At 38.8% G+C, this 27,212-nt stretch overlaps 1 protein-coding gene across 3 annotated transcripts in view; it reads left to right on the top strand.

Moving 5' to 3' along the window:
• Nucleotides 1–26,511, top strand: part of TXK (TXK tyrosine kinase) — a 61,988-nt gene extending 35,477 nt beyond the window's left edge. For all 3 annotated transcript variants that reach the window (XM_010858889.1, XM_010858887.1, XM_010858888.1), the window contains 9 exons: nt 5,788–5,867; nt 6,789–6,916; nt 10,458–10,532; nt 13,720–13,891; nt 17,192–17,408; nt 20,125–20,189; nt 21,193–21,311; nt 22,798–22,955; nt 25,857–26,511. In XM_010858889.1, coding sequence (XP_010857191.1) covers nt 5,788–5,867; nt 6,789–6,916; nt 10,458–10,532; nt 13,720–13,891; nt 17,192–17,408; nt 20,125–20,189; nt 21,193–21,311; nt 22,798–22,955; nt 25,857–25,925 — 1,083 coding nt within the window. In that variant the 3' untranslated portion in view covers nt 25,926–26,511. The remainder of the gene's footprint in view (nt 1–5,787; nt 5,868–6,788; nt 6,917–10,457; nt 10,533–13,719; nt 13,892–17,191; nt 17,409–20,124; nt 20,190–21,192; nt 21,312–22,797; nt 22,956–25,856) is intronic.
• Nucleotides 26,512–27,212: the final 701 nt, after the last annotated feature.

Raw genomic sequence — 27,212 nt, 5'->3', positions numbered from 1 at the left:
ACTTTATTACACACACACACACACACAAAATCAATGTTTGAAAAGCCTTCCAAGGTGGTTTTAGTATGGACGCAGGGAGAGAAACAGTGGTGTAGAGGGACTTACCTCCTGGTCCAGTGGCTAAGACTCCATGATTCTAATGCAGGGGGCCTGGGCTCAATCCCTGGCCTGGGAACTAGATGCCACATGCTGCAAGGAAGATAGAAGATCCCAGGCACCACAAGTAAAATCCGGCACAGCCAAATAAATAGTTATTAAAAAGAAAGAAAGAAATAGCGGAGAACCGTGATTTTCTAACTTGAGTGGGCATACACCTCACTGGGGATCTCCTGAGAGTTTCCTTCTGGCAGGTCTGGGAGGAATGAAAGCCTGCATGTCTAATGAGCTTCAGAGATGGGGACGCTGTGAACCCCGGGCTACACATAGGATGCCAAGGGTCTCTAGAGCTACCTCGTCAGTTATGGGCATTGAACTAAAACTTCTCATCAATAAAGTACAATTCAGAGCCAGGGATAAACCTTTGCAACATTCTGGGCAAAACCACTTTTCTTACCATGTGTGGGAGAAGACGGGGGTAAGCAATCAGATCAGACTGGGCAGAAATCAGAACAATTTTCCATATCAGTTGCATTTTTCAGTAAACATGACTTCAACTGATGAATCAGTAAACAAAATGTGGTATATCTTTACACTGGAATGTTATTTGGCTATAAAAAGGAACAAAATCTTGATACATACTACATGGATAACCCTTGAGAATATTATGCTGGGAATTCCCTGGTGGTCCAGTGGTTAGGACTTCATGCCTTCACAGCCCAGGGCACAGGTTCCATCCCTGGTTAGGAACTAGGATCCCAAAGCCACACAGTGCAGCAAAAAAAAAAAAAATGCTAGCAAAAGAAGTCAGTCACAAAAGGCCACATATTAAATATTCTATTTACATGAAATGCTCAAAATTGGCATATTTATAAAGACAGAAAACAAAATGAGTGGTGGCTTAGGGCTGGAGGGATGGGGGAATGGAGAGCTAGTTGACGGGCATGGAGTTTCTTTATGAGGTCATGAAAATATTCTAAATATTTGTGAAATATTCTACAATTGACTACTAAAAAACCATTGATTTATACACTTTAAATGGGTGAGTTGTATGATGATATGTGAACTCTCTCTCTAAAGCTGTCAAGAAATTACTGAAAGATCTCTGCAGTGCATATAAGCAACCAAACATGCAAAAAGTATATTATTATATATGACATATTATTTTCTTCACATACAATCTTCATTATATAGATGTATTCTATATAGAATATAAATACAAAGATGATATAAAGACTTACAGGAGCAAGTCTATTTTTAAAAAAAAAAGGCAAACAACAACAGGAAAACAGAGAAAAAAAAAAAAGAATATACATATATTCCCATTTTATAAAGAATAAAAAAAAACCTTGATAATAGGAATTGAAATTAAGTGCTTCTTCAACATCTATGGAAATTTTCGTGAGATTTTTCTTCTCAGATCTATTACATGTTGAATCATATTAATACAATTCTTAATGTTATATTACTTTTACATTCTTATATGTAATCCCTCTTGGTTATGGTGTATTATTCTTTTGTTGTGCTGCTGGATTCGGTTTGTTAGTGTTTAGTTAGGGTTTTTCGGAGAAGGCGATGGCACCCCACTCCAGTACTCTTGCCTGGAAAATCCCATGGATGGAGGAGCCTGGTAGGCTGTAGTCTATGGGGTCGCTAAGACTCGGACACCACTGAGCGACTTCACTTTCACTTTTCACTTTCCTGAATTGGAGAAGGAAATGGCAACCCACTCCAGTGTTCTTGCCTGGAGAATCCCAGGGATAGGGGAGCTTGGTGGGCTTCTGAAGTCTAGGGGGTCGCACAGAGTCGGGCACGACTGAAGCGACGCAGTGGCGGCAGCAGCAGCAGTTAGGGTTTTTGCATTGATACGAGTGAAGACTGGTTGGTAGTTTTCCCTTTTGCGCACAATCTTTGCTATGTTATGGTACGGATATTGAGCCTACTTTGTATGATCTGGAAGATTTTTTCTTTTCATAAGCTCTGGAATTATTTAATTGATCTATCTACCTTTTTTTTAAAAGATTTAGTAACATCACAGTGCAATGTAGTGCTTTTTAATGTTGAAGCCCTTATAAAACCTTATCTGCTTTTCAATTTATTAGGTCCATTAGATTTCTAGCTTTTCTGGAATCAATTTTAACAAATTTTATGTTTTTCTAGCTAATTATCCATTTTATTCAAGTTTTCAAATATATTACATAGAGCCAAGAAGATCCTTTAATTTTTTTCTGAATCCTTGTGACATTTTTAATAGATTTCCTCCACTATTTATTAATTAGGTTAACTAGTAGGTTAACTAGTAGGTTACCTATTTTATGGTTTTCCCCTAGACAGCCAGACTTTGAATGTAATTACTATCTATATTATATTTTTGTTTTTGTAATTTGTTATTTTCTGCTTTTGCCTTTATTCTTTTCTTCTGCTTTACCTGAGTTTATTTTATAATTCTTAACCTACTTGAGTTGGATATGTTTATTTTGTATTCTTCTCATTTATTGATATAATAAGACTGTGAATTTATTTCTGAGTATTGCGTGAACTATATAGCAGAGGTCCTAATAAGTAGTGTGTCCGTATTCTAGATTTTTTCATTTGTACTTGAATCTCCTTTTTTATTGAAACACGGTTGACTTACAATATTGTATTACTTTCAGGTGTACTACATAGTGATTTGATATTTGCATACATTATGAAATGATCACTGTAAATCTAGTCACCATCTGTCCCCATACCGGAGAAGGCAATATCAACCCACTCCAATACTCTTGCCTGGAAAATCCCATGGACGGAGGAGCCTGGTGGGCTGCAGTCCATGGGGACGTGAAGAGTCGGACCTGACTGAATGACTTCACTTTCACTTTTCACCTCATGCATTGGAGAAGGAAATGGCAACCGACTCCAGTGTTCTTGCCTGGAGAATCCCAGGGATGGCGGAGCCTTGTGGGCTGCCGTCTCTGGGGTTGCACAGAGTCGGACACGACTGAAGCGACTTAGCAGCAGCAGCAGCAGTCCCCATACAAAATTACTACAATATTATTGACCACATTCTTATGTTGTATATTACATCCCTGTGGCTTATTTATTTTCTAACAGGAGGTTTGTAATTCAATCCCCTTCACCTAGTTCATGCTCCCTACCACCGCCTCCCATTGGGCAACCACCCATTTGTTCTCTGTATCTATGAGTCTGTTTTTGTTTTGTTTGCTTTGCTTTTTAGATTACACATATAGGTGAGATCATATGGTATATGTCCTTCTTGTTGTCTGGTTTATTTCACTTAGCATAATACCCTCTAGGTCTGTCCATATTGTCACAAATGGCAAGATTTCATTATTTTTTATGGCTAAGTAATATTCCATTGTATATATATATACCACATCTTCTTTAGCCATTCATCTATCCATGAATACTTAGGTTGCTTACATATCTTGACTATTGTAAATAATGCTGCTATGAACATATATCTTTTCAAATTAATGTTTTTGTTTTCTTTGGGTGAATACCCAGAAGTAGAATTGCTGGACCATGTGGTAGTTCTATTTGAGGAATCTTCATGCTATTTTCCATAGTGGCTGTACCAATTTATAATCCCACAGAGTACACAAGGGTTCTCTTTTCTCCACATCCTTGGCAACACTTGTTTCTTTGATGACAGCCTTTTTAACAGGTGTGAGGTGATATCTCAAGGTGGTTTTGATTTGCATTGCCCTGATAATTAGTGGTGGTGAGCATCTTTTCACAGGTCTGTTTGCCATCTATATGTCTTCTTTGGAAAAATGTCTGTTCAGGTCCTCAGCCCATTTTTAAACAGAATTGTTTGTTTTTTAATGTTGAGTTGTATGAGTTCTTTGTATATTTTAGGTACTAACCCCTGATCAGATATATCTTTTGTAAATATCTATTCCCATTCAGTAAGCTGCCTTTTCATTTTGTTGATCGTTTCTTTCACTATGTAGAAGCTTTTTAGTTTAATGTAGTCTTGTTCATTTTTGCTTGTTTCCTTTGCTTTGTTTCCATTTTTCCTTGTCTTCCTTTTGAGAAGACAAATCCAAAAAACATGTAGCTAAGACCAACATCAGAGAGCATACTGCCCATGTTCTTTCCTAGGACTTTGATGGTTTCAGGTCTTACATTTAAGTCTTTAATCCACTTTGAGTTTATTTTGGTACATTGTGGGAGAAAGTAGGCCAGTTTGATTCCTTTGCACATGGCTGTCCAGTTTTCCCATTGCAGTTTATTGAAAAGGCTGTCTTTCTCCCATTGTGTATTCTTGCCCTTTTTTTGTCACAGATTATTTGACCATATAAGCATGGGTTTATTTCTGGGCTCTTTACTGTACCACTGGTTAAAAAGCCTTGTCTCTTGGTAAGCATCTGGAAGGAGGAGACAATGTATTATGTTCCTCTTGAGGGGTCACATCATGCTGTTAGGGTTGTGCAGTTCTCACCAGTACTTCATAAATGTAAATGTTCATGAGTTTGACAAGATCTGAGATATTTTCCTCTGCATGAATGTAAGCAAACTTAATAGAGGTAAAGATTTATTTAGAAAATAATATCAAACAAACCAAACCAAGCAGTCCAAGCTTCAAGTTTATTTAAAAGCAGTTTCAAAGAATGTCAAAAGTGTTAGTTGCTAAGTCCTGCCTGACTCTTTGCGACCCCATGAACCATAGCCTGCCAGACTCCTCTGTCCTTGGGATTTTCCAGGCAAGAATACTGGAATGGGTTGCCATTCCCTTCTCCAGGGAATCTTCCTGACCCAGGGATCAAACCCAGGTCTCTCACATTGCAGGCAGATTCTTTACCATCTGAGCCACCAGGGAAGCCCAAAGAATGTCACTGGGGATCCAACTGATAATGAAAACATCAAACTTACTACAATATTCTCCCCTCTTGCCATGTCTCCCTCTGTGTCTCCTATGTCCCTGCATGCATGCATGCTAAGTCATTTCACTTGTATACAACTCTGCAACCCCATGGACTGTAGCCCACCAGGCTCCTTTGTCCATAGGGTTCTCCAGGCAAGAATATTGGCGTGGGTTGCCACGCCCTTCTCCAGAGGATCTTCCCGACCCAGGGATCGAATCTGCATCTCTTGTGTCTCCTGCATCAGCAGGCGGGTTCTTTACCAGTAGTGCCACCTGGGAAGCCTGTATCCTTAGAGCAAACAAAATGGTTCTCCTTGCTCTTCCCTCAAGACTTCTCCAAGTCTATTCTCTTTCCATCTGCATCATGAACTGGTCTTTTTTCCCCATTCCTCAGCTTCCCAGATGTATTTCTCCCTGCCTCCCTCACCCCCACTTGCCATATTGTTTCTTTTCCTGTAAAGAAAAATCCTGTCCATCTGTCTCAGAGTTCTTCTTATTCATCAGCTCTTTTATCTATTACTTAATCAGTATATAAAAATAACTAAATGGTGGGGTACAAGGTTGTCAAATGAAGTATTAGAAAAAATCATGAGCGAAGTTTTAAAATGCTCGCACATTGCAGATTCTTATCCCAATTTTATTTTATTTTATAGGTATGACATCTAAATCTGTAAGAATTTAAAAGATAAGATTGTGTGTACTTATAAAAACAGTATCATCCTTCTATAGTAAGTCAGTATAGCTTTAGTTTTCATTATGGAGATATTTGTCTTTCTTCCAAATAAGGAATAAACATGTACAATGAATGAATTGTTTTGCAGTCTAAAGAAGGTGCATTTATTGTCAGAGATTCAAGACATTTGGGATCCTACACCATTTCTGTGTTTATAAGAGATAAGAGGTAAGCAATTGTGATTTTGGTCACTTTAGAAATAACAGTCACTGGGATAGTCATTGTTAAGGAGACACCATCGCATAGAGAATGGAAGTGAGAGCCTAACATAGAAAATTGCTGGCCTGGATGTTGGGACAACTAATTGGTTCCAATTTTATCCCCTAAGAAGCTCTGTGTGTGATATTAAATATAAGTTACTTACACTCTCTCGTCTCCTTTTCTCAAGTATCAGGTAAGGAGATTTGATTAGTTGTAGCACACACTGCTGATGCTTTCCTCATATCCCTTGTTTAACCCCAGGGTTTACCTACAGAGAGCTCTCTTGTATGCAGAAAGCTTCCTGTTTCTTTCTTCCTGAGAATGTTCTTTGCCTACGGGTTCTCGTGGTGGGCTAGAAGTGACTAAGAACATTGTAGGGGTGACCCTCCATCCATGTGAAATAAGGGATAAATTCCTCAGCTTCTTTGCACTTTAGTGGGACAACTCCGAGGTGTGTTCCACGTTTCTCTCATGGCTTCCTAAAGGGTTTAAGTCCCACTTGCCCATAACAAACCTGCTCATCAAGACACCCTATGCTGGTTTTCCTCTTTTCTTTGTCTCACATCTCTCACAGTGCATTTGTTTACTCATTGGACTGATACCTGATTCAGTAGATACTTATAAGTGTCCATTACGAGCTGTACGTTTTTGGACACTAGACGTTACCTAGACATCTTTGGCTGAAGTTATATTTGAATCTAAGACCCTAATACCATAGCTGTGGAACTTTCCCAGCAATGGTGAGCCACCTGTTTATTGTAATCCTATCTACTTTTCAGTGTGTAGTGAGGATACAAGGTTTTAAAGTCGAGTCCTGTTGCTTAATGATTGACTTGGTTCCAAAGTGATCTTTTGCTTGTTTACGAACTCACATTTTATTGGTTGTAGAGATATGGAGGCTACCATCAAGCATTATCAAATTAAAAGGAATGACTCAGGACAGTGGTATGTGGCTGAAAGACACCTGTTTCAATCAATCCCCGAGTTGATCTGGTATCACCAGCACAATGCAGCCGGTAAGTTGGAAAATTCAGGCTGGGAAGTTGGGGAGCCAGGCCCCAGGCAGGTTATGGGTCTTTGGTCAGACATTTAACAGGAGCAAATGTCCCTGTAGAAATGTTTAAGAGCTTGAAATACAACCTGTCTTCTGAGAAGTTCTCCTCCTCAGGAGAGGTGGAAATGTTTTTTTGTTTTTCTAGTCAGAGGCGCAAGAGGCAGGTTGATTTTCCACATTTCTGCCAGTTTAGAAGAAAGATACATGACAAAGATTCAAAAGGCCATTTAGTCACTATACGTTTGTTCTTGAAATTTACATGGCGCTAAATGTAATAAAATTTCACATGTCTTAAAGAATCATGCTTTTTTTCCTTTGCCCCTATAAATTTGCTCTCTAGATAGTTACAGTAGAAAATTACCCTTAAATGTCTCATTCTCTGTATTTCCTGTTTGGAGAGCAGGCATAGTCTTTCACAGTTATAATCTGACTTAAGTATACCATACCAGAGTCATATTTAACCCCCTCCTCTTGCTGTTATTTGCAATAATGGCTACTTTTGCAAACCTATCATCTGTGGAAAGATGTAAGATTCCAGAAAGTTCCATCACAATTACAATCGCAGCTCTGACCTTCAGCCCTCATTCAGTCTATCCTGGACTACTCTGAGTCCAAGGGGAATCTCTTTACCTCAACATTATAGAATTGGGAACCCAGTGCAACTTTCATACTGTTCTGATTTCTTGATGCTCAGTACTTTTTAAGATTTTTCTCATGAAAAGTTGTGTTGACAAAAAGATTCCCTTTTGGAAAGCAGTCACTTTTCCATTATACTGGTTTTTTATATCAGGAATAAATCCATGGAAATTTTATGCACTCATGGGCTGAGTCCACCTGGATATTCCTGGTGGTCACTGGGCATTTGGTTAGAGAGGAAGTGGCAACGTGTTTGAGTAAGGCCAGTGAGGACGTATCTGTGGCCAGAGATGGAAACCCTTAGAATCAGATCAGGTCTGAGTTTTCTTCTTCACACTCTTCTTTCCTCTTCCTTCAAAGAAGAAATTTAAGAAACTGAGTGTTTGTGGTGGTGAGGTTAAAAAAAGTACTGAGGCAGATCAGGATGTGCTAACCTAAAAAGATGTTAGTGAAAAATTGTTTCATAAAGGAAAAAAAAAGTGCAAAACAGTATATTTATAGCCTCACTTTTGTAGAGTAATACACATTCACACAGACATGTGTGCCTAGGAAAATTCTGTTAAAGTTTAGATAATTTTTAAACTAATAAGATGATAACAGACTATAAACTGTTAATGTTTACCTCTGTGGAAGGAGACTGAGGGTAAGGAAAACTTTTATTTTCTGCTTTGTAGATTGCCCTAGGGATTTTTAAATTACAATATACATATATAAATTATTCTTACAGTGTGTGAAATACCATACAGATAACTTTTAAAATTAAAGTTAGATCAAACAATAATAAGATGAAAGATAGGAGTTGAAAACTAATAACTATGGCTGTTGTTAGAGAGAAAAGAAAGTAGAAAAGAGATAAGACAAAGAGGAAGAAAAATGATAAGAGGAAAGGCACAGGATCCAGAAACAACTAGTATTTATTGAAGACTTACTTTGGGGCAGACCCTATTTATGTCTATTTATTTATTTAATCCTCAGAGAAATCCGATGAGGTTGATACTGTTGACATCTCCATCTCACAGGTGAGGAAACTCAGGCATAAGTTGTGCTCAAGGTCACACCATTAATAGGTATTTGAGCCAAGATTTGAAACCACAGAAATCTATGAAACCACTGGAGTCATTCAACCCACTGGCTCCACAGTCTGTGTTTAATGCCTGATGTCTTTTCCAGAAAGAAGTAAATTAGATTTTTGGAGAGACCATTTTAGAAGAGGCTTGAAACCCATGACTAGCCCATCTACTTTTTGACTTCTGGTCAATTTAGCTCATAACAATCCATTTCCTTACCAGAAGTAAGGACAGTGCAAAGAGAGTGACAGACTTTTTTTTGTTTCTATCAGAGAGATACACTGTCACTAAACTATTGGTTCAGTTCAGTTCAGTTCAGTCGCTCAGTTGTGTCTGACTCTTTGTGACCCTGTGAATCGCAGCACGCCAGGCCTCCCTGTCCATCACCAACTCCCGGAGTTCACTCAGACTCACGTCCATCGAGTCAGTGATGCCATCCAGCCATCTCATCCGCTGTCGTCCCTTCTCCTCCTACCCACAATCCCTCCCAGCATCAGAGTCTTTTCCAATGAGTCAACTCTTTGCATGAGGTGGCCAAAGTACTGGAGTTTCAGCTTTACCATCAGTCCTTCCAAAGAAATCCCAGGGCTGATCTCCTTCAGAATGGACTGGTTGGATCTCTTTGCAGTCCAAGGGACTCTCAAGAGCCTTTTCCAAAACCACAGTTCAAAAGCCATCAATTCTTCGGCGCTCAGCTTTCTTCACAGTCCAACTCTCACATCCATACATGACCACAGGAAAAACCATAGCCTTGACTAGACGGACCTTTGTTGAAACTGTTGGTAGTAATTCACAAAATACAAATATTTGCAAACAAAAACTTTGAATTCAGAGGGAAGTGTTAGGGTGTTAAAGCAATTCCTCTTGTGTTTTCTATTTGGATTATGTGTTATGGAGTCCCAACTCAGTGAGGGCTCTAACTCCAACTAGGTCTTCAGAGTCACTAGTAGGCATGCTTTCTTCTGTTCAAATTTCTACCATTCTCCTAAAAACCCTCTTTCCAGTATTACCCACTGCCCATCAGCAAATTGCCTCTCTACTTCACTAAGAAAATTGAAGTCTAAGAGGTATAAGCTATGTATAAAATAAGCTACAAGGATATATTGTACAACATAGAGAGTTACAGCCAATATTTTATGACTATAAATGCAGTATAACCTTGGAAAATTGTGAAATACCTTATTGTACAGCTGTGACATATAATATTGTGCAGCTGTGACTTATATAATATTGTGCATCAACTATATTCTGTTTTAAAAAATTAAAAGAACATCAAAGTCACCAAACATGAGCTATCTCAATCTCATCCTTTTGCTTGCCACGCTCTTACCCTCATCTCACTCCCTCCAGCATACAGCATATTTTTCTATAGTGAAATCTTGGAAATAATTTTAAGGTCGATTTATAGTCATTGATGTACATCGATTATATGTTGAGTGTAAGAAGCTTATAGCAAAACATTTCCATTTCCATGAAACATACAGATGTGTATATATGTTCAAATATAGAGATTTTTGCAAAGATGGTCACAAAAATGATAACAAAGTATCTCTGGATACTAAGATTTTGTAAGGGACCTTTTCATTTTTGTATTTTCTTGGCTTCTTTAACTTGTGTTCAATGAGCATATACTATATTATGGAAAGTCTTTTTCAAATAGGAAAAATAACCAAACAGACTAGCTGTAGAATACTTTCTCTGGCTGATCTGTTTAGGGAATGGTTCCATCTTCTGGTATATTTGGCTTTTTCTCTTGTACCAGGAACTAGAATTGAAATGCTGGTTTCTCTTTCTCCCCAGGACTCATGTCCCGTCTCCGTTACCCAGTTGGTCTGATGGGCAGTTGTTTGCCGGCCACAGCTGGTTTTAGTTATGGTAAAGTATGCATGTGTGCTTAAGTAAAAATCAAACCAGTAAAGAGTCTACCCCAAGTTTTCTCTATGTTCTTTAAATTCTCAGCTCTTTTGAGATGTCTGTCTTGAAAAATGTTTTCTCCTCAACGTTTAAATCTCCTTTCTGAGATTTAAATGCATCTCATGAGGGCATTTAAACTTTGGGGGGAAATATTTCACTTTTCTTCAAATTTCATTATACATTATTTGGAACCTGTTTGATAAATTCAAATTCTTTTTATCTGAATGATTGGGTTGTTGCTCTCTGGTTATGTGGGTGACTGGGAAATGACTTCTTCCCAATGGGACCTACTAAAATAAACTGCTTAATCTGTCCTTTTCACCTTTTCAAATAGAACTTGGGTGAAGTTTGAACTATTTTCTAGTGAATGTGGTAGTTATGAATCTATAAGAATAAATAAGAGCCAAAGAATCTTTCTTTCTAATTTGGTGATATTTTATTTCCTTAAATTTATCTCACTATGGGGACTAAGAATATGCTTAAAAAAAAAAAAAAAAAAAACAACACACAATTATTGTGTGGCAGGTACCCAGGACTCAGTCTCTGAATTGGGATGGAAAAGTGATTCCAGAGTGTTATGTGTGCTTAGATCATTTCTCTGCTGCTAAGTCACTTCAGTTGTTGTCGACTCTGTGTGACCCCATAGACGGCAGCCCACCAAGCTCCCTCGTCCCTGGGATTCTCCAGGCAAGAACATTGGAGTGGGTTGCCATTTCCTTCCGCAATGCATGCAAGTGAAAAGTGAAAGTGAAGTCGCTCAGTCGTGTCCAACTCTCAGCGGCCCCATGGACTGTAGCCTAGCAGGCTCCTCTGTCCATGGGATTTTCCAGGCAAGAGTACTGGAGTGGGGTGCCATTGCTACCCCATAAATACTACATGTTTAAAAATTCTATCATTAGCAATTTATCTAAGTTAAATATGGTCCTCATTCATTAAAAAAATAAACTTTTCAATATTTAAATATTCTTAACAGTATATAGTTCATAGATCTAGAGTCTGATTAATTTTGTCTAATTTTGATTACTTTATATAAACAAAATTCAACACCGTGCATCCATGTCTGGCTTCTTTCTCCCACGGGTCCATGAGTGGATTCACTCGTGGTGTCGACTGTGGTTGGTTCATCTGTGTGGCGCTGCACTGCTGTTTTGTGACTATACTGCAATGGGCTTGCCCATTTTTCTTTATATAGCCATTTGGGTTGAACCAATTTTTGGCTTTTCTAAATAATATTATTGTGAACATTCTTGTATGTCTTTTGATAAAGTTTAATCACATTTATGGCCAGACAATGTTGGATGTATACTTAGAAGTAGATTTGCTGGGTCATAGAGTATGCACATACTCAGATTTAGTCAGTTTTCCAAAGAGCTTATCCCAAATTATATTTCAATCAATGACATATGTCAGTTTCAGCTGTTCCACATCTTTGTCCTTGCCAGTGTTTCGTATTCTTGTGATTTTTGTTTGTTCTGGCTTGGTTTTTGTTCATACCCCACTCCAGTACTCTTGCCTGGAAAATCCCATGGACGGAGGAGCCTGGTAGGCTGCAGTCCATGGGGTCTCTAAGAGTCAGACAAGACTCAGCGACTTCACTTTCACTTTTCACTTTCATGCATTGGAGAAGGAAATGGCAACCCACTCCAGTGTTCTTGCCTGGAGAATCCCAGGGACAGGGGAGCCTGGTGGGCTGCCGTCTATGGGGTCACACAGAGTCAGACACGATTGACGCGACTTAACAATGTATGTGTGCATATCTCATTTTGGTTTAAATATGCAATTTCCCTGATCAACTTTTCATAGGTTCAGTTGCCATTTTGGGTATTCTCTTTTGTGAGAGAAGACTCTATTCAAGTTTTTATTTAACACTTAACAATAGGATTATATGCCTTTTCCTAGTTGATTTATTCTTATTTTGAAAAGGAAGTCTTAGGTTGCTTATGTATTTTAAGAAATATCTTCCCCCAGTCTGTGGCTTACTTTTTCATTTCCTTAATGGGCTATATTTGATAAATAAGATTTTATGAAGTATAATTTATTAATATTTTCTTCTATGGTTATATTCTGTTGAATAAATCTATGCCAATCCCAAGGTCATGACTATATTCTCCTACGTTACTTTAAAAACACACCTACTATTGGAAAGGAGAGTACCTTGCAAAGCCCGATACAAGGGTCCATTAGTCCTTATAATTCTTTTCTGGGGGGAGTAGAGGAGAATGTGCTTCACAGCTTGTGAGATCTTAGTTCCCTGACCAGAAATTGAACCTGGGCACTGGACAGTGAAAGCATGAAGTCCTAACCACTGGAGAGCCAGGGAATTCCCTTCAATTCTTTTAAATGCATTATCTTAAAGTTCCAGCAGATGGTGGCATTGCTATATAAAAGGGGATACTAAAAAGTTAAGATTTGATTCTGAGTTTTCCAAAGCATTATTTTAAAAATAGTCCCCGCCCCCCACCACTGATTTGCTTCTATAGGATGAGACATATTCAGTAATGTAATTCTCATTTCAAACGTACACTTAGATATAGGTTAGAATCTCAATATTGAAAATATTTATTAGATGAATTGATTAGGCTTTTTGCAAAAGAGAAAGGGCAAAAAAGCCCTTTGGAGTGGGAGTGGCAGAGGAACAGAAAAAGAAACTGGGATGGGGGTGGGGGGAGCCCAGGTTTTATCTACCTCACAAGTTTACTTATCAGAACAAAAACAGTGTGGGGATGTACATATTTAGGACCACATCTGGTTTTGGCAGGTTTAGTTTAGAAAGACACAGAACTGTGTTTCCTTCTGGATCTCTCGGGAAAGAAAAAGCCTGTTTTGATAAGCCATAATTTCTCTCCAAGTAAGTGAGATTTGTATCTTTGTTTGCTTTTATTTATTTAAAATAATGTGTTTATATGGCACGACTCACCATATAAAATTCCTTTAGAACTTATTGCATTTAAACTTGAATTCTGGAATTACACTTTTAAGCCACAATGATAGTATTAAAAATGGTAACAGGTCCTTACTACTCATTTATAAATGTTTTTGACCTCTCTGAAAAATAAAAGAAAATAGGTCGAGATAATTCCTAGATCTTTTCTAGCTCTAAAATTTAACATTTTTCCTTACTTGTAACATGGATATTTTACTTTTCCAGAAAAGTGGGAGATAGATCCATCTGAGTTGGCTTTTGTGAAGCAGATTGGAAGTGGTCAGTTTGGGGTGGTCTATTTAGGCCAATGGCGAGCACATGTCCAGGTAGCTATCAAGGCCATCAATGAAGGCTTCATGTCTGAAGAGGATTTCATTGAAGAGGCTAAAGTGATGATGTAAGTATACACAAAACCCAGACAAGTAGGCACAACATCCGGGTGTCATGGAAAGAACATGGATTTTGGAGTCAGTCACAAGTGGATTTGTGTCACAACTCTGCCCAAGCTAGTTGTGGGACCTGGGCAAATTATTTGACTTCTATGTGGCTTGAGTTATTTCATTTTTCTAAGTTTCAATTTCCTCACCTGTAAAATCTCACCTAGAATCTCTATCAGAAAGAAGGAATTAGAATTTAAATCTGTCTTCTGAGATGTTTAAATATAATTTGAGCAATTTAAACTTTGGGAAAAATATTTCACTTTTATTTCAAATCTCATTATACATTTTTAGGAGCCCTTTCGATAAAGCAGGTGGAAGATGATGGTGAAAGGGGTGACAGCAGAGATGGAGAGACGAGAAAAGTTTCAGGATACATTTTTGAGATAAAATTATCAGGACTTGCTGATAAATTAGATGTAACAAATCACTTAAGGAGACTGCGGGACCAAAAAGTGAAAACCAAGGTCTTGGGTGCACTGTTAGGCAGAGAATGGCACCATTTACTGAAATGGGAGAGACTGGCTGAGGAATAGTTTTAGAGGAAAAATGAGTAATTCTGCTTTGGACATGTTGAATTTGAGAGACCTATTGGGTAGCCAAGTATGACCAAGGGTCAAGTGCATAATGAGTCTAGAGTTCAGGAGAGAGGTCAGCCTGGTCACCACAGATGACATTAAAAACTCTGAAACTTGATCTGATCACATGGGAAAAAGAACAATTAGAAGAAAAGAAGACTACAGAGTTTGAAAATATTAAAGTAACAAATTTACATAAATATGACATGTTTGTTCTACAATGAATCATATGCATTTTTCTAAGATGAGAAAGGAATGTGTATTAATGCATCCTAAAGTTACAGCAAACAACGTTCTTTTTCTGTTTGCATCTTTCTGTGCCCTTGAAAAATATTTGTTCTATTTGTTAGACTGAACCATACAAGTGAAGGTTTATTTATTTGCTCTTGCCTTATTTCTGATAAAGGTTATTTCTTTTTTTCTGATAAACTTTTGCTAGTGATCTTACTGAGCAAATACAGTGTAATGTTCTAATTCTCAAATGCTTACATGTGAGTATCAATTTGGCAGCTTTCTCATGGAAAATTAGTTTTACATTTCAAGAATTACCTTCCTGCCATTATTTTGCACACATGTAAGCTGCATCCCCTAAGTGAAAATACACTTCATGAATTAGAAAGGTAAATCAGACAAAATCTACACATATAATATGTACATGTGTGTGCTCAGTTGCTCAGTTGTGTCCGACTCCTGTGATCCCATAGAATGTAGTCTGCCAGGCTCCTCTATCCATGGAATTTCCCAGGCAAGAATAACTGCAGTGTGTTGCCATTTCCTACTCCAGGGAATCTCCCCAGAGATCGAACCCGTCTCTTGTGTCTCCTGCACTGGCAGGCAGATTCTTTACCACTAGTGCCACCATATAATACATATATCTACAAATTAAAATCATGTAGAGCTGCTTGAATAGCTTTCTCCCCTACTAACTGGAGTGTTTCTGTTTGCTCATTATATGGGAATGTATCAATCACTCATACATGTTGTTTTAATATAATTAATCTCCCTGATGCATTGATCTTGTGTTATCTTTATGAATGGAAAGAAGTAACATTTCAAGGTACTTTTGACTAACAAAATGTTAGTTTATTATACACCTCCTAAAATTACAAACGTTAATTTGAATATTCTATTCCATATTCAAGTTGGCATAAAAGGGCTTTAGGGACTAAATATTACAGTACAAAAGAAACAATAAACTTTTGAGAAATAGATGACTAAAAAGTTTTTTTCTTTTTTTAAACTTTTTATTTTATATTAGACCATAGCCGATTAATAATGTTGTGGTAGTTTCAGGTGACCAGCAAAGGGACTTAGTCATATATTTACATGTATCCATTCTCCCTCAAACTCCCCTCCAATCCAGGTTGCCACATAACATTGAGGAGAGTTATCTGTGCTATACAGTAGGTCCTTGTTGGTTATCCATTTTAGATATAGCAGTGTGTACGTGTGGATCCGAACTCCCTAACTATCCCTTCTCCGCATCTTTCCCAGCTGGTAACCAAAAGTTCATTCTCTAAGTCTGTGAATCTGTTTCTGTTTTGTAAATAAGTTCATTTGTATCATTTCATTTCTTTAAACAAGATTTTTTAAAATGTATTTTATTTTTGGCTATGCGGGTCATTGTTGCTGCACGGGCTTTTCTCTAGTAATGGTGAGCCTGGGCTGCTCTCTAGCTGCGGTGTGCATGCTTTTCATTGCAGTGGCATCTCCTGTGCGGAGCACAGGCTCTAGGGCATGTAGGCTTCAGTAGTTGTGGCTCCCAGACAAAGGCGCAATAGCTGTGGCGCACAGGCTTAGTTGCTCCATGGCATGTGGGATCTTCCCAGATCAGGGATCAAACCTGTGTCTCTTGCATTTGCAGGTGGATTCTTTACCACTGAGCCACCAGGGAAGCCCCTCATATGTATCATTTCTTAAAAACTTTATTTTAGTGTATTTTAGTAGGTAATATTCAAGAACACAGTATGTGTGTGTGAAAAGAGAAAAAGAGAGGAGAGAAAAGTTCAAGCAGCTGAGCACGAATGTTTTAATTCTCTAAAGTGAAATTTTCTTTAAGTTATCCAACAGTTCAAAGCTCATTTCTATGAGGTGTCACAGCCATCACCCTTTTAAGAGACATAAAAGTATGATATGGGTGTGTCTGTGTGTATGTGTGTGATTACTAAATACATAGAAGAGTTTCATGTCAGTAAATGTTTTTCAGTCTTCAACTTAATCTAAAAATTTCCTTTAAATGCATTTATTAGTTATAATTCAATTTTCTAAAATTTCTCAATTTATAAAAATTCACATCAATTGCTCTTTCTTCCCTCTGTCTGTCCTGAATTTTTTGTCTAGACAGCTGTGATTGGGGAGGTTGAAACTCAAGGACCAGGAACTGGGCAAGGGGTAGCAGTAAAGAGGAAACAAAAGGCTTACAAAATGGAAAAAAGAAAAACAGAATATGGGGCATGGACTATCCTGTATGTATCACAACTTAGGAAGTAGTACCGCATGACCTCTTGACCCCACTCTCTTAGCACATAAAGTGGAAAAGAAACTGTCCTACTTGCTCTGTGGTTGGGTTAGTTTCAATCATAGCTTGATGATGAACATCATGTGGAAATGGTAAATATCACCAGTTGAGTTCAAACACTTGAAAACACAAATTTGCTCATGGGTCTATGTTTTCTTCCACAGGAAGTTATCTCATTCGAAGCTGGTTCAGCTTTATGGAGTGTGTATACAGCAGAAGCCCCTTTACATTGTGACAGAGTTTATGGAACATGGCTGCCTGCTTAACTATCTGAGAGAGAGAAAAGGAAAGCTCAGCAAGGAGATACTACTGAGTGTGTGCCAAGATATCTGTGAAGGAATGGAGTATCTGGAGAGAAACTGCTTTATCCATAGGGATTTAGTAAGTACAGTGCAAATTTGCTGACTATTTTGTGTATTAAACATATATTCAGAAGGACATGATAAGTTAGGACTTTCAACACTTTGAATAATGCATCCTTTGGCTTAATTTTAAAACATTTTTCTATTCGTGTAATTTGTTGGGAAATGTAGCTTAATTTTCTATTGCCTACTGATGCTGTAACCAAGTAAGATGTTACTCTACATATGTCTTGAACTAATTATTCACCAACAAATCAACTACTTTCCTTTCCTCTCTCCCCCTTTCTTTGTCCTTCTCTTACTGCTATCTTTATTTCAACCAATAATCTAATACATATTAAGTGCCTGTATATGACAAGCTCTCTGCCAGGTGCTGGAGGACCATGCTGAAGCCCCAGCCCCAGTGGGTCTCACCCAGGGGGCGAAACTGCCTCCAGGTGGAGGTGGTTTGGTTCTTACAGCATCATAAAAGCACTACTGGCATTATTGAGAGGGACTCGAAATGTTAAACCATTCTGTTCTGTATCGCTCAGAACAACCCTCCAACAAACAAGATCAAAGCTTGTTTTACCTCAGAAGCAAATAGCTCTGCTTCCCTGCCTTGCTACCTCCCCTTGAAAAACATTTTCTGTCTGCTCCGTATTTATTCATGATATTCGTACTATTCCTTCTGTGTCCTTTCATGTCTCGTTTCTAAGTTCCTAAATTAAATCCAATGAAAATTTGAGAATTTATGAGAAGTCCCTGTTACTGACACTTACAGGTAATCCTGAACTTTCATCAGCCATGACTGCTGCTGCTGCTGCTAAGTTGCTTCAGTTGTGTCCGACTCTGTGCGACCCCACAGATGGCAGCCCACCAGGCTCCTCCGTCCCTGGGATTCTCCAGGCAAGAACACTGGAGTGGGTTGCCATTTCCTTCTCCAATGCATGAAAGTGAAAAGTGAAAGTGAAGTCGCTCAGTCATGTCCAACCCTTAGCGACCCCAATGGACTGTCATTCAGGCTGGACTATTTTGGGGAAAGAAAGGGGTCATAATTTCATTAGCCCCAGCACACCATTGCTTGTCCTACACATGATTTAGAGCTCTCATTGGCATTTATTATTTACTACCTCCTTTAATAATTGTTTACATTGTTTATGCAAATATTAGACTCCAGACTCCTTGACATCAAGGCGTAGACTTCTGAGCTGCAGTTCAGTGTCATTAGAGTGCAAGTTGCTGAGCAATGGCTCTCAAACTTAGCTGGGCATTAGAATCATCTGGGAGCTTTAAAACATCACAGTACCGAGCCCATACCACCAACCAATGAAATTAGAATCTTTGGGGCTAAAATCTAGTGATCAACTGTTTTGGAAAATTTCCCTGATAAGTTTGTTATGTAGTCAAGATGGCATACCCTGCCTCAGCTAGTTGAAATCTCACCTTTGTTTCTTACTAGACATGTGACCTTAAGTTAGTTAACTAGTCAAGTGGTGTTAATTATAGCACCTCCTTCCTATGGGCTTACTGGGAGGATTACGTGGATTAATATGTGTAAGCACTTAAAGCAAAAGCTCCACCATTGTTTTACACGCTTCATGACACATTCCCCAGTGTCTGGCCTGAGTTGCCGTTGAGCGCACATTTTGTTGGATGGATATGGTATCAGTTCCACCTAACTCACCTTCCTAGTCTCTGTGGTTTGTCCTCCCCATAAAGATTAGAATTCAAAATTCAGTCAGGTGATGGTTGAGGTAATTCCATTTGCTCCAGCTGTCTTCTTGCAGACCTGCCTGGTCTTGGTTCCTTCCTCGATCACTTTCTTTTGTGTCCTGTCTTCTCCACCTACATGCCACTCAAGATATATTAGCTAACAATGCGTGTGTTCTCTGTCGAGGGCTTGCCTTGTGGTTTGACTTTGAGATCATTGCTGGCACTTGACAGCATCTTCCAGACTGGCTCCTGCTGGCTCTCCATTTCAAGTTTTTTCTTTTGTTTTTGAACTAACTGAACCACAAATTAGCTCAAAAGAGAAAAATTCTGTCAAACCTTTGTCCTACATGAGGCTAAAAAATCAAGTCAATGGTTTTTCTGACTAAGCTGACTGAAAATAGATTGTCTTGGCATCAAATAGTTTCTGCATTATATACTACTATATTTAGTTCACTGTGGTTTAATAAATAAGAAAATATCAATTGTAAACAGTTCAGTTCAGTTCAGTTGCTCAGTTGTGTCCGACTCTTTGCGACCCCATGATGTTACATTCAATGAAATGTAAATTTTAAATACAATTTCTTAATTTCTATAAATAATTTTATATAATGAATATCCCAAAGATATATAATGATCTTTTATTTTTCATGCATATTGGACTTTCCTCTTTTTACTTATAAAGGTAAAGTTTTAAATACACACTGTTTTTTACATCAAGATTCATAGTTTTTTACCTCTTAGGTTGAGTTTCTCCTGATACTTGTCAAGGATACTTCTTGAGAAAGATTACACATTTTAAAAAGGAAAAAAGTTAGTTAAAAATTTTCTTTTTTATCATTTCTTAAAAAAAAATCACTAAAATCCATCTCGCAAGGGCAGATACATTAAATCCTATGTAGCATCGACAGTTATCACCATGAAGTAACATGGGTGTTCACTCAGATGTAGTGCTGAGCCACAAACGAAATAAGGAAAAGAGTACAAACTCTGTAAAGAAAAAACTTTGTATTCAAACCTGAATTCTTTTCTTCTTTTTATAGGCAGCAAGGAATTGTTTGGTCAGTTCTACATGTATAGTAAAAATTTCGGACTTTGGAATGACAAGGTACATGATATACTTTCTTTCTTTCTTTGCTCATAGTAGGGAGTCTTACATTCGTCTACAGACAAGCTGAAGGTGTTATTGGCATTGCTCTTTCTTCCCTGAGGGAAGTGTTGATGTGGTTGGATATCCTGCTGACCCACTTTGAGTTTTAGCACATGCACCAATTGAGCTATAAGGGAAACTGAGACTGTGGGTTAGTCTTCTGATCTGTCAGGTCATTATTAATAAAAGTATGTCATCCCTTAAGAATAAAAAGAATTTCTTAGTCTACTTATCATATGTAGAAGGTTAAGAGAAAAGTTTTCCTTATATATTTCTGAAATAGAAAAAAAACAAAAAGAATTTGTTTACTCAGCTCTGATTTTGCTATCCTTTTCCTGCATTTCTCTTATCAACTGTAGTAGCTTACAGACAGCAAGGGTGTGAAAATAAGGTTGGAAAACCTTATTTTCAACAACTCAGGGCAATTTATATTTTGAGTCTGCCTCTCTTCAGGTTGCTAGAAATTTAATCCTAGTGATTTCAGGGTTTCTCCCTGGCTCTCTTCAGGGTCAAAATCCAAACTCCTTCTGTCTCATGGGGCCACATACTAGAGATGGCCTGACTGGTCCCTGTTGCTATCCACGGACACTGGCTTCCCTGCAGCCACCATCCTCCTGTTTTGTCCTGGTCTGACTCTTGACACAGGTGGTTGCTGACTCATCCTGAATTTCTGTCTGCAAGATTCCTTCATGCCTGGCATTATTAAACCACAGGCCTGTTTTAGACTGAAGAATTGCTATGGTTTTCTGGGATTCAAATATAAACACAATGGAGGTTTGGTTTAAGGAGGAAACTGTATAAAGGTTACTTTCCCACCTTGATAGCAAGGAGAGAAGGTATCCTTAGCCTTTCTGTGGCAAAATACTTTGTATTTTAGAAATCAGAGTTAACTAAAAGGATTAGAAGTACACAGAACTTAGGGGTGATTAACACAATGTGCTCTGAACTCTGATGGCCCCAGGTACGTTTTGGATGATGAATATGTCAGTTCTTCTGGAGCCAAGTTCCCAGTCAAGTGGTCCCCTCCTGAAGTTTTTCATTTCAACAGATACAGCAGCAAATCTGACGTCTGGTCATTCGGTGAGTGAATTTAATGTTCATTTGTTGGAGCTTTATTGAATAAAATAGAGATTGCTCTTTTAACGTTGATTTCTTGATATTATCTAGCTAAAAGTCTTCTTATAACTGTGTTTCTGTCTCGGGTGTTCTAACACATCAGATTGTCTTTGGCAACTGGTAACCTTCTTACCAAATTTGCCTTTGGGATCTTTCCCTTTCCCACTGAGCACTTGCTGTAAAACCATTACAGAGTCTACTGATTTAGAAAACAAATTCAGCCAAACTTCCCACACCACAGAGACTTGCAAGGAAAACTGATCTTACAGTATCATTTATTCTTGAGTGTAATTAAGAACCTTCATTGCTTGACTATCAGTGATGCCATCTCATTTACATTATTATTCCCATATTTTGTGAAATTAGACATAGGCTTCCTTGGGGTCTATCAATTGCTATTTATATTGGGTAATGTTCTTCATTGAAAAAGAGATACTGTGGACCCATGTCTGATAGAATTTGTTCTTTGAGTTGACTTCCAGAAAATGGCAATAAATATATAAATAATCTATCTATTCTCTTTTACCTGGGCCTTCCTGGGTGCCTTCTTAGGTTTTGAGAGACATCTGTACCATCAAAGGGTGTGAATGTTATTGCCCACAATAAGGTTTAGCTTGTATTGATCTCATTAGCTCTCCACTGACATGTGATAGTCTTGGCTGGTGACATTTTAAGCTCTGCTGGAGAGCAGTTGAGTTGTGAGACCAATGATAGCAACATAAGGATCTCATCAATGGTGGTTGTAGAACAATTAGAAACCCTTGAGTTTTACCTGACCACCTGTCTTTCTTCATCACTGAACAGTGAGCTTTTTAAATTCTTAAGAACTTGGACAGGTTTCAATCTTAATTCTGTGGCTCTAATATAAGGGTGGAATCTGATCAATACATAATACATATTTGTAGAATAAGTGAATAATTAAATGAACTCAAAGTGAGAGACTTGAAGGAGCTTCATCAGTCATCAATGAGTTTTGAACACCTGCTTATATAAACAGAACCCCTGCCAGCTTTTCTGGGACTCTACTCAGCAGTCTTTCAGTGGAAAGAGGGAAATGCACTCCTCCTGGACAGGAGTTTTCCTAGCCTTAGCAGGCAGTAGGGGATTACACAATATTGTCATTTTCTATGGAATGGTAGAAAGTTTCATTGATGTCAGGGTGTGGAGACATGAATAGTACTTTGAATTAAAGATGCTGCCAGCATTTTCTTCCAATAAGGAGGCAGTCAGGACCAACAGAAAAGGGAATAAATTGTTTTCCCTTGGAATATATTCAGTTCAAAACCTACAATGCACAGTATCTGCTTCCTGGACAGAACTGCAGTCATTCTGGATGATCGTAACTCCATGGCTGCAGGAGGGAAATAATGCCTTGTGATTGGAAACAGCTCTTTCAGTTCCAAGTAACCACCTCTCTCTAACCTCTTATTTTAATGTGTTTTATTTTCAGGAGTTTTGATGTGGGAAGTTTTCTCAGAAGGAAAAATGCCTTTTGAAAATAGGTCAAATTTGCAAGTCGTGGAAGCTATTTCTAAAGGCTTCAGGCTGTACCGACCTTACCTGGCACCAATGTCCATATATGAAGTCATGTATAGCTGCTGGCATGAGGTGAGTGCCCTTACTTTCCTACAAAGGTTGGCAGTTCCTGCATCTAAGAGCAGATTATCACCCATGTTACCCCAGGACTCTGTCATGGCAGGAAACGGTTTCTATTTCTTGGTAATGATCCCTGAGAGCTGGAAGTAATTCCACAACAAAAATCATCAACCCATTTTAATAGTGGTCTTTCAACTGAGGAATTCAGTAGCTTTTCTAATTCTTATCTTTCCAGAATTGGTTCCTACAGAAACTCTTGATGTTATTAAAGCCTCCGTGATGAGAGGTTTTACTCCTTTTAAGAACTTCTGGGTGGAAACTTGTTCAATTTTCACGTTGAAAGAGAAGGATGGTGTTCTTATTTACTTCACTCTACTATAATTCATCTTGCTTTTCCAAGGCTAAGAGTAATGGGTTTCATCTCTCCTGTGGCATTTGAGACTGATAGAGAGATTAAACAAGAATAGGAATGAAGGCAGGAAGTGAGCCAGGAACTTGTACTCAGAAAACTCTCTCTCAGGAGGCCAGTTTCTCTTTTACTTGAAATGCCAACCTTAAAAACAAAGCCAGAAGAGTTTACATCCCACCTCTGTCTTTTCTGGGCACAACTCAACACACCCCTCCCCATCATCAGACTCCTCTGTGACTTTGACAGTTCTTCTCTCTTTCCAGTTGACAGTTTCAGCCCAGAATAACTACAGCTGGATGAGGATTTCCTCCTGGCCAAAAAAGAAGTCACTCGACTTCCAATTCACAAACACTAAAAAAATTCAGTATTTCAAAAGTAACGTGGTTGTTTCCATTCCAAAGAAGTATTAATTTTATAAAGATCCCCAGTGTATGAAAACACTTTACATATGATTAACTGCTATGCAAGGAATCTTGAAAGACATAAAAAAATATTAAGTAAGCTATTAGTAACAAACAGATGTCTGAAGAGCATCTTTGCAATAATCATGTAAATAGCTCAGGAATGTACATGTTTAAAGCAATATACTTGTACATATACACATACAATATAATACTTATTGAGATTTTACATATCTGTGGAGAGGAGACAGAGAAAGGAGTAAATAAGATGCTGACAAGAGGACCAAGTAAACAAGGTGCTTAAGCATCTCTAGACTCAAACATGATTATATTAGCATGGTTATACTTGTTTCCGGAGAAGGCAATGGCACCCCACTCCAGTACTCTTGCCTGGAAAATCCCATGGGCGGAGGAGCCTGGTAGGCTGCAGTCCATGGGGTCGCTAAGACTCGGACATGACTGAGCAACTTCACTTTCCCTTTTCACTTTCATGCATTGGAGAAGGAAATGGCAACCCACTCCAGTGTTCTTGCCTGGAGAATCTCAGGGACGGGGGAGCCTGGTGGGCTGCCGTCTCTGGGGTCACACAGAGTCGGACACGACTGAAGCGACTTAGCAGCAGCAGCACACTTGTTTCATTGGCTCTACTACTGGCACAACCTCAGCACCAGCAACAAGCTCCACTATTTATTCTTGAAGTCTCAAGGAAGACCCTCACATGTGCTCACATATTCTTCTATTCCGTCCTTTAATTGTTAGATTTTCTCTATTTAAAAAATTTAGTTTATTAAAGTATAGTTGACTTACAATGTTGTGCATTAATTGCTGTTGTACAGCAAAGTGATTCAGTTATACATATACATACATTCTTCTTCTTCTTCCCTGTTATGGTTTATCACAGGACATTGACTATCGTTCCCTGTGTATACAGTAGGACCTTGTTGTTTATCCATTCTGTATATAATAGTTTGCACCTTCTAATCCCAAACTCCCAATCCATCCCTCCTCCACGCCCCTTCCCCCTTGGCAACTATAAATCTGTTCTCTGTGTCTGTGTGTCTGCTTCTTTTTTGTAGATAAGTTCATTTGTTTCATAGTTTATCCACATATAAGTAATATCATATGGTATTTGTCTTTCTCTTTCTGACTGACTTCACTCAGTATGATAATCTTTAGGTCCGTCCATGTTGCTGCACATGGTATTACTTTCTCTTTTTATGGCTGAGTAGTATTCCATTGTATATATGTACCTCATCTTCTTTATCCATTCCTGCATTGACGCATATTTAGGTTGTCTCCTACTCTGTACTTTTATTGATGCCATCGGTTTACAAGCCACTAGGGGTGGTGTCTCCCTACTAACCCTGTTGCCAGGGACCTCTACTACCATGAATATTTCTATTTCCCATGGATTTCAAAGATGCCATGGAGCTTCCTCATGGAGTCAAAGTCAAACCACATCCCACTGTGAAATAGAGAAAAGGCTCTAATCTTCATGGCTGGGAGTTTATTGACTGAGCCTTAAGACAGCACAATCAGTGCTTTAAGACCTGAAAAGGCCCTCATGGAAATATGCCTTTTGCTTTCTGACTAAAATCTGTCTTTCTACAGGGGGTCAGGTATAGTGAATAACTGGGGCTGAGCTTGGGGACTTGGGACTCTAGAGGCCCCTCTCTCCCAGCTCTTCCTTTATTCCATGCATATCAAGTCATCCAAATAGATCTCTGGGGCAGATCTGTGGAACGCTCTGTGGTGATGGAAATATGCTATCTGCATTGTCCAATAGGTCAGGCCATACCTGGCTATCAAAGAATTGAAAAGTGGTTAGGGTGACTGAGAACTGAATTTTAAGATGTATCTAATTTCAGTTAATTTAAATAGCCACGTGCGGCTAGTGTTTGCAGCTCTAGCCATTTTATTTTTGAAGCGATCTCTTCCCTTATATTTTCACACCCCTGCCTCGCTCAACTGCCATTCATGCCCTGTGTATCAGCCAAGATATCTGTCTCTTCTGTTCGTGGTGAGCTAGCCTGGATCCGGGTCCAAAGCTGGTCTCCGTGTGAGTCTTAAGCTAAGTTGACTGCCTCCAATTCCCTTTTCCAGAAACCTAAAGGCCGCCCGACGTTTGCTGAGCTGCTACAGGTTCTTACAGAGATTGCAGAAACCTGGTGACCTAAAGGGACTGCCAACCCAGAGGATCATCCTGCAGGACTGTCATGAAAGGAAACCCTGGGTGAAGTCACTGATGGTGAATATCACCCTTTAGAGCCACTGACTCTAAGAAACAGTGCAAAGATTACAGGCTTTTCCAATTTGTTAAAGCTTGAGAGTATTCTGACAATAACTTTTCTACGTATATGTTTGAGAGTGACTTCTAAACTTGGACTATTCTATAATATTCTTTATGTCTCATGCATGAAGAATGAAAAAATTGCTCCATAGTCGTCTTTATAGTGGCTGCTCTTCACGAGAAGCGCCCTGAGAGCCCTAAGGTTACATGAAAACCTTATCCTTAACTGAGGACACTGCTTTACTGAAGAGGAGTGACTTTTGTTTTTACTTTGGTGGCTCATGTGTAGAAGATGAAAATAAATTCTGCCAAATCCTGGAATAAAGGAGCCTCCCCTGCAGGATGTTGTGCTTTTGAGCTGTACAGATCTTTATGAAAAATGCACCTTTACAAGCCACATGAGTGGGCATTCTGGAACTGTCCTTCATAATCTTCCTTATGTTATTTAATAAACTATTTTTGCACAGATTTAATTATTTCAGCAGTTTCCTGTGCTCCAGTATTGAACACTGTTACAGGAGAAAGTCCTTTGAACAGGACCTGGTGAAGTTTCTGTTTCTAGTGAGATCCATTGTCCAGGGCAATTCAGAACCTGCATCTCAGTTCTGAGATTTCACCCTTGGTACCTGTGAAATTGAATAATTGAGGAAGCCTCATTTTATCATAGAGAGTACCTCTGGCACCTTCTAGAAGATGACTTGCTTTTTCCATAAGAATAAAAGGTGGCAAAAGCAAGATATTCAAATGTTACATCAAAGTTGCATTATTTCTGAAGTCCAGGGTTTTAGATTCAAAATGAAACAACCAGTAATCACCATTAAACCTTAATTTTTCACGTACCATTTGCAGGAATGACTGGAAATTGATCTTCGTCATCCTCAGTGCTTCAGAAAGGGGAAGCTGCATAGGGCAAAGGGTGCTGCAGAAAGCGGGAGTCATTACCGTGAAGTTTAACAATGGGAGGGGCTTTCTAGGTGGCACCTAGTGGTAAAGAACCCGCCTGCCAATGCAGGAAACATAAGAGACATGAGTTTGATCTCTGGGTCGGGAAGATCCCCTGGAGGCGGGGTCATGGCAACCCACTCCAGTATTCTTGCCTGGAGAATCCCCTGGACAGAGGAGCTTGGCAGGCTACAACCCATAGGGTCACAAAAAGAGCTGGACACAAC

The sequence above is a fragment of the Bison bison genome, unplaced genomic scaffold, assembly GCF_000754665.1.
Source record: "Bison bison bison isolate TAMUID 2011002044 unplaced genomic scaffold, Bison_UMD1.0 scf7180017864451, whole genome shotgun sequence".
In the NCBI taxonomy this organism is placed as follows: domain Eukaryota; kingdom Metazoa; phylum Chordata; class Mammalia; order Artiodactyla; family Bovidae; genus Bison; species Bison bison.
Note: the sequence above shows the minus strand (reverse complement) of the source record. Positions and strands in the feature narration are given on the sequence as shown.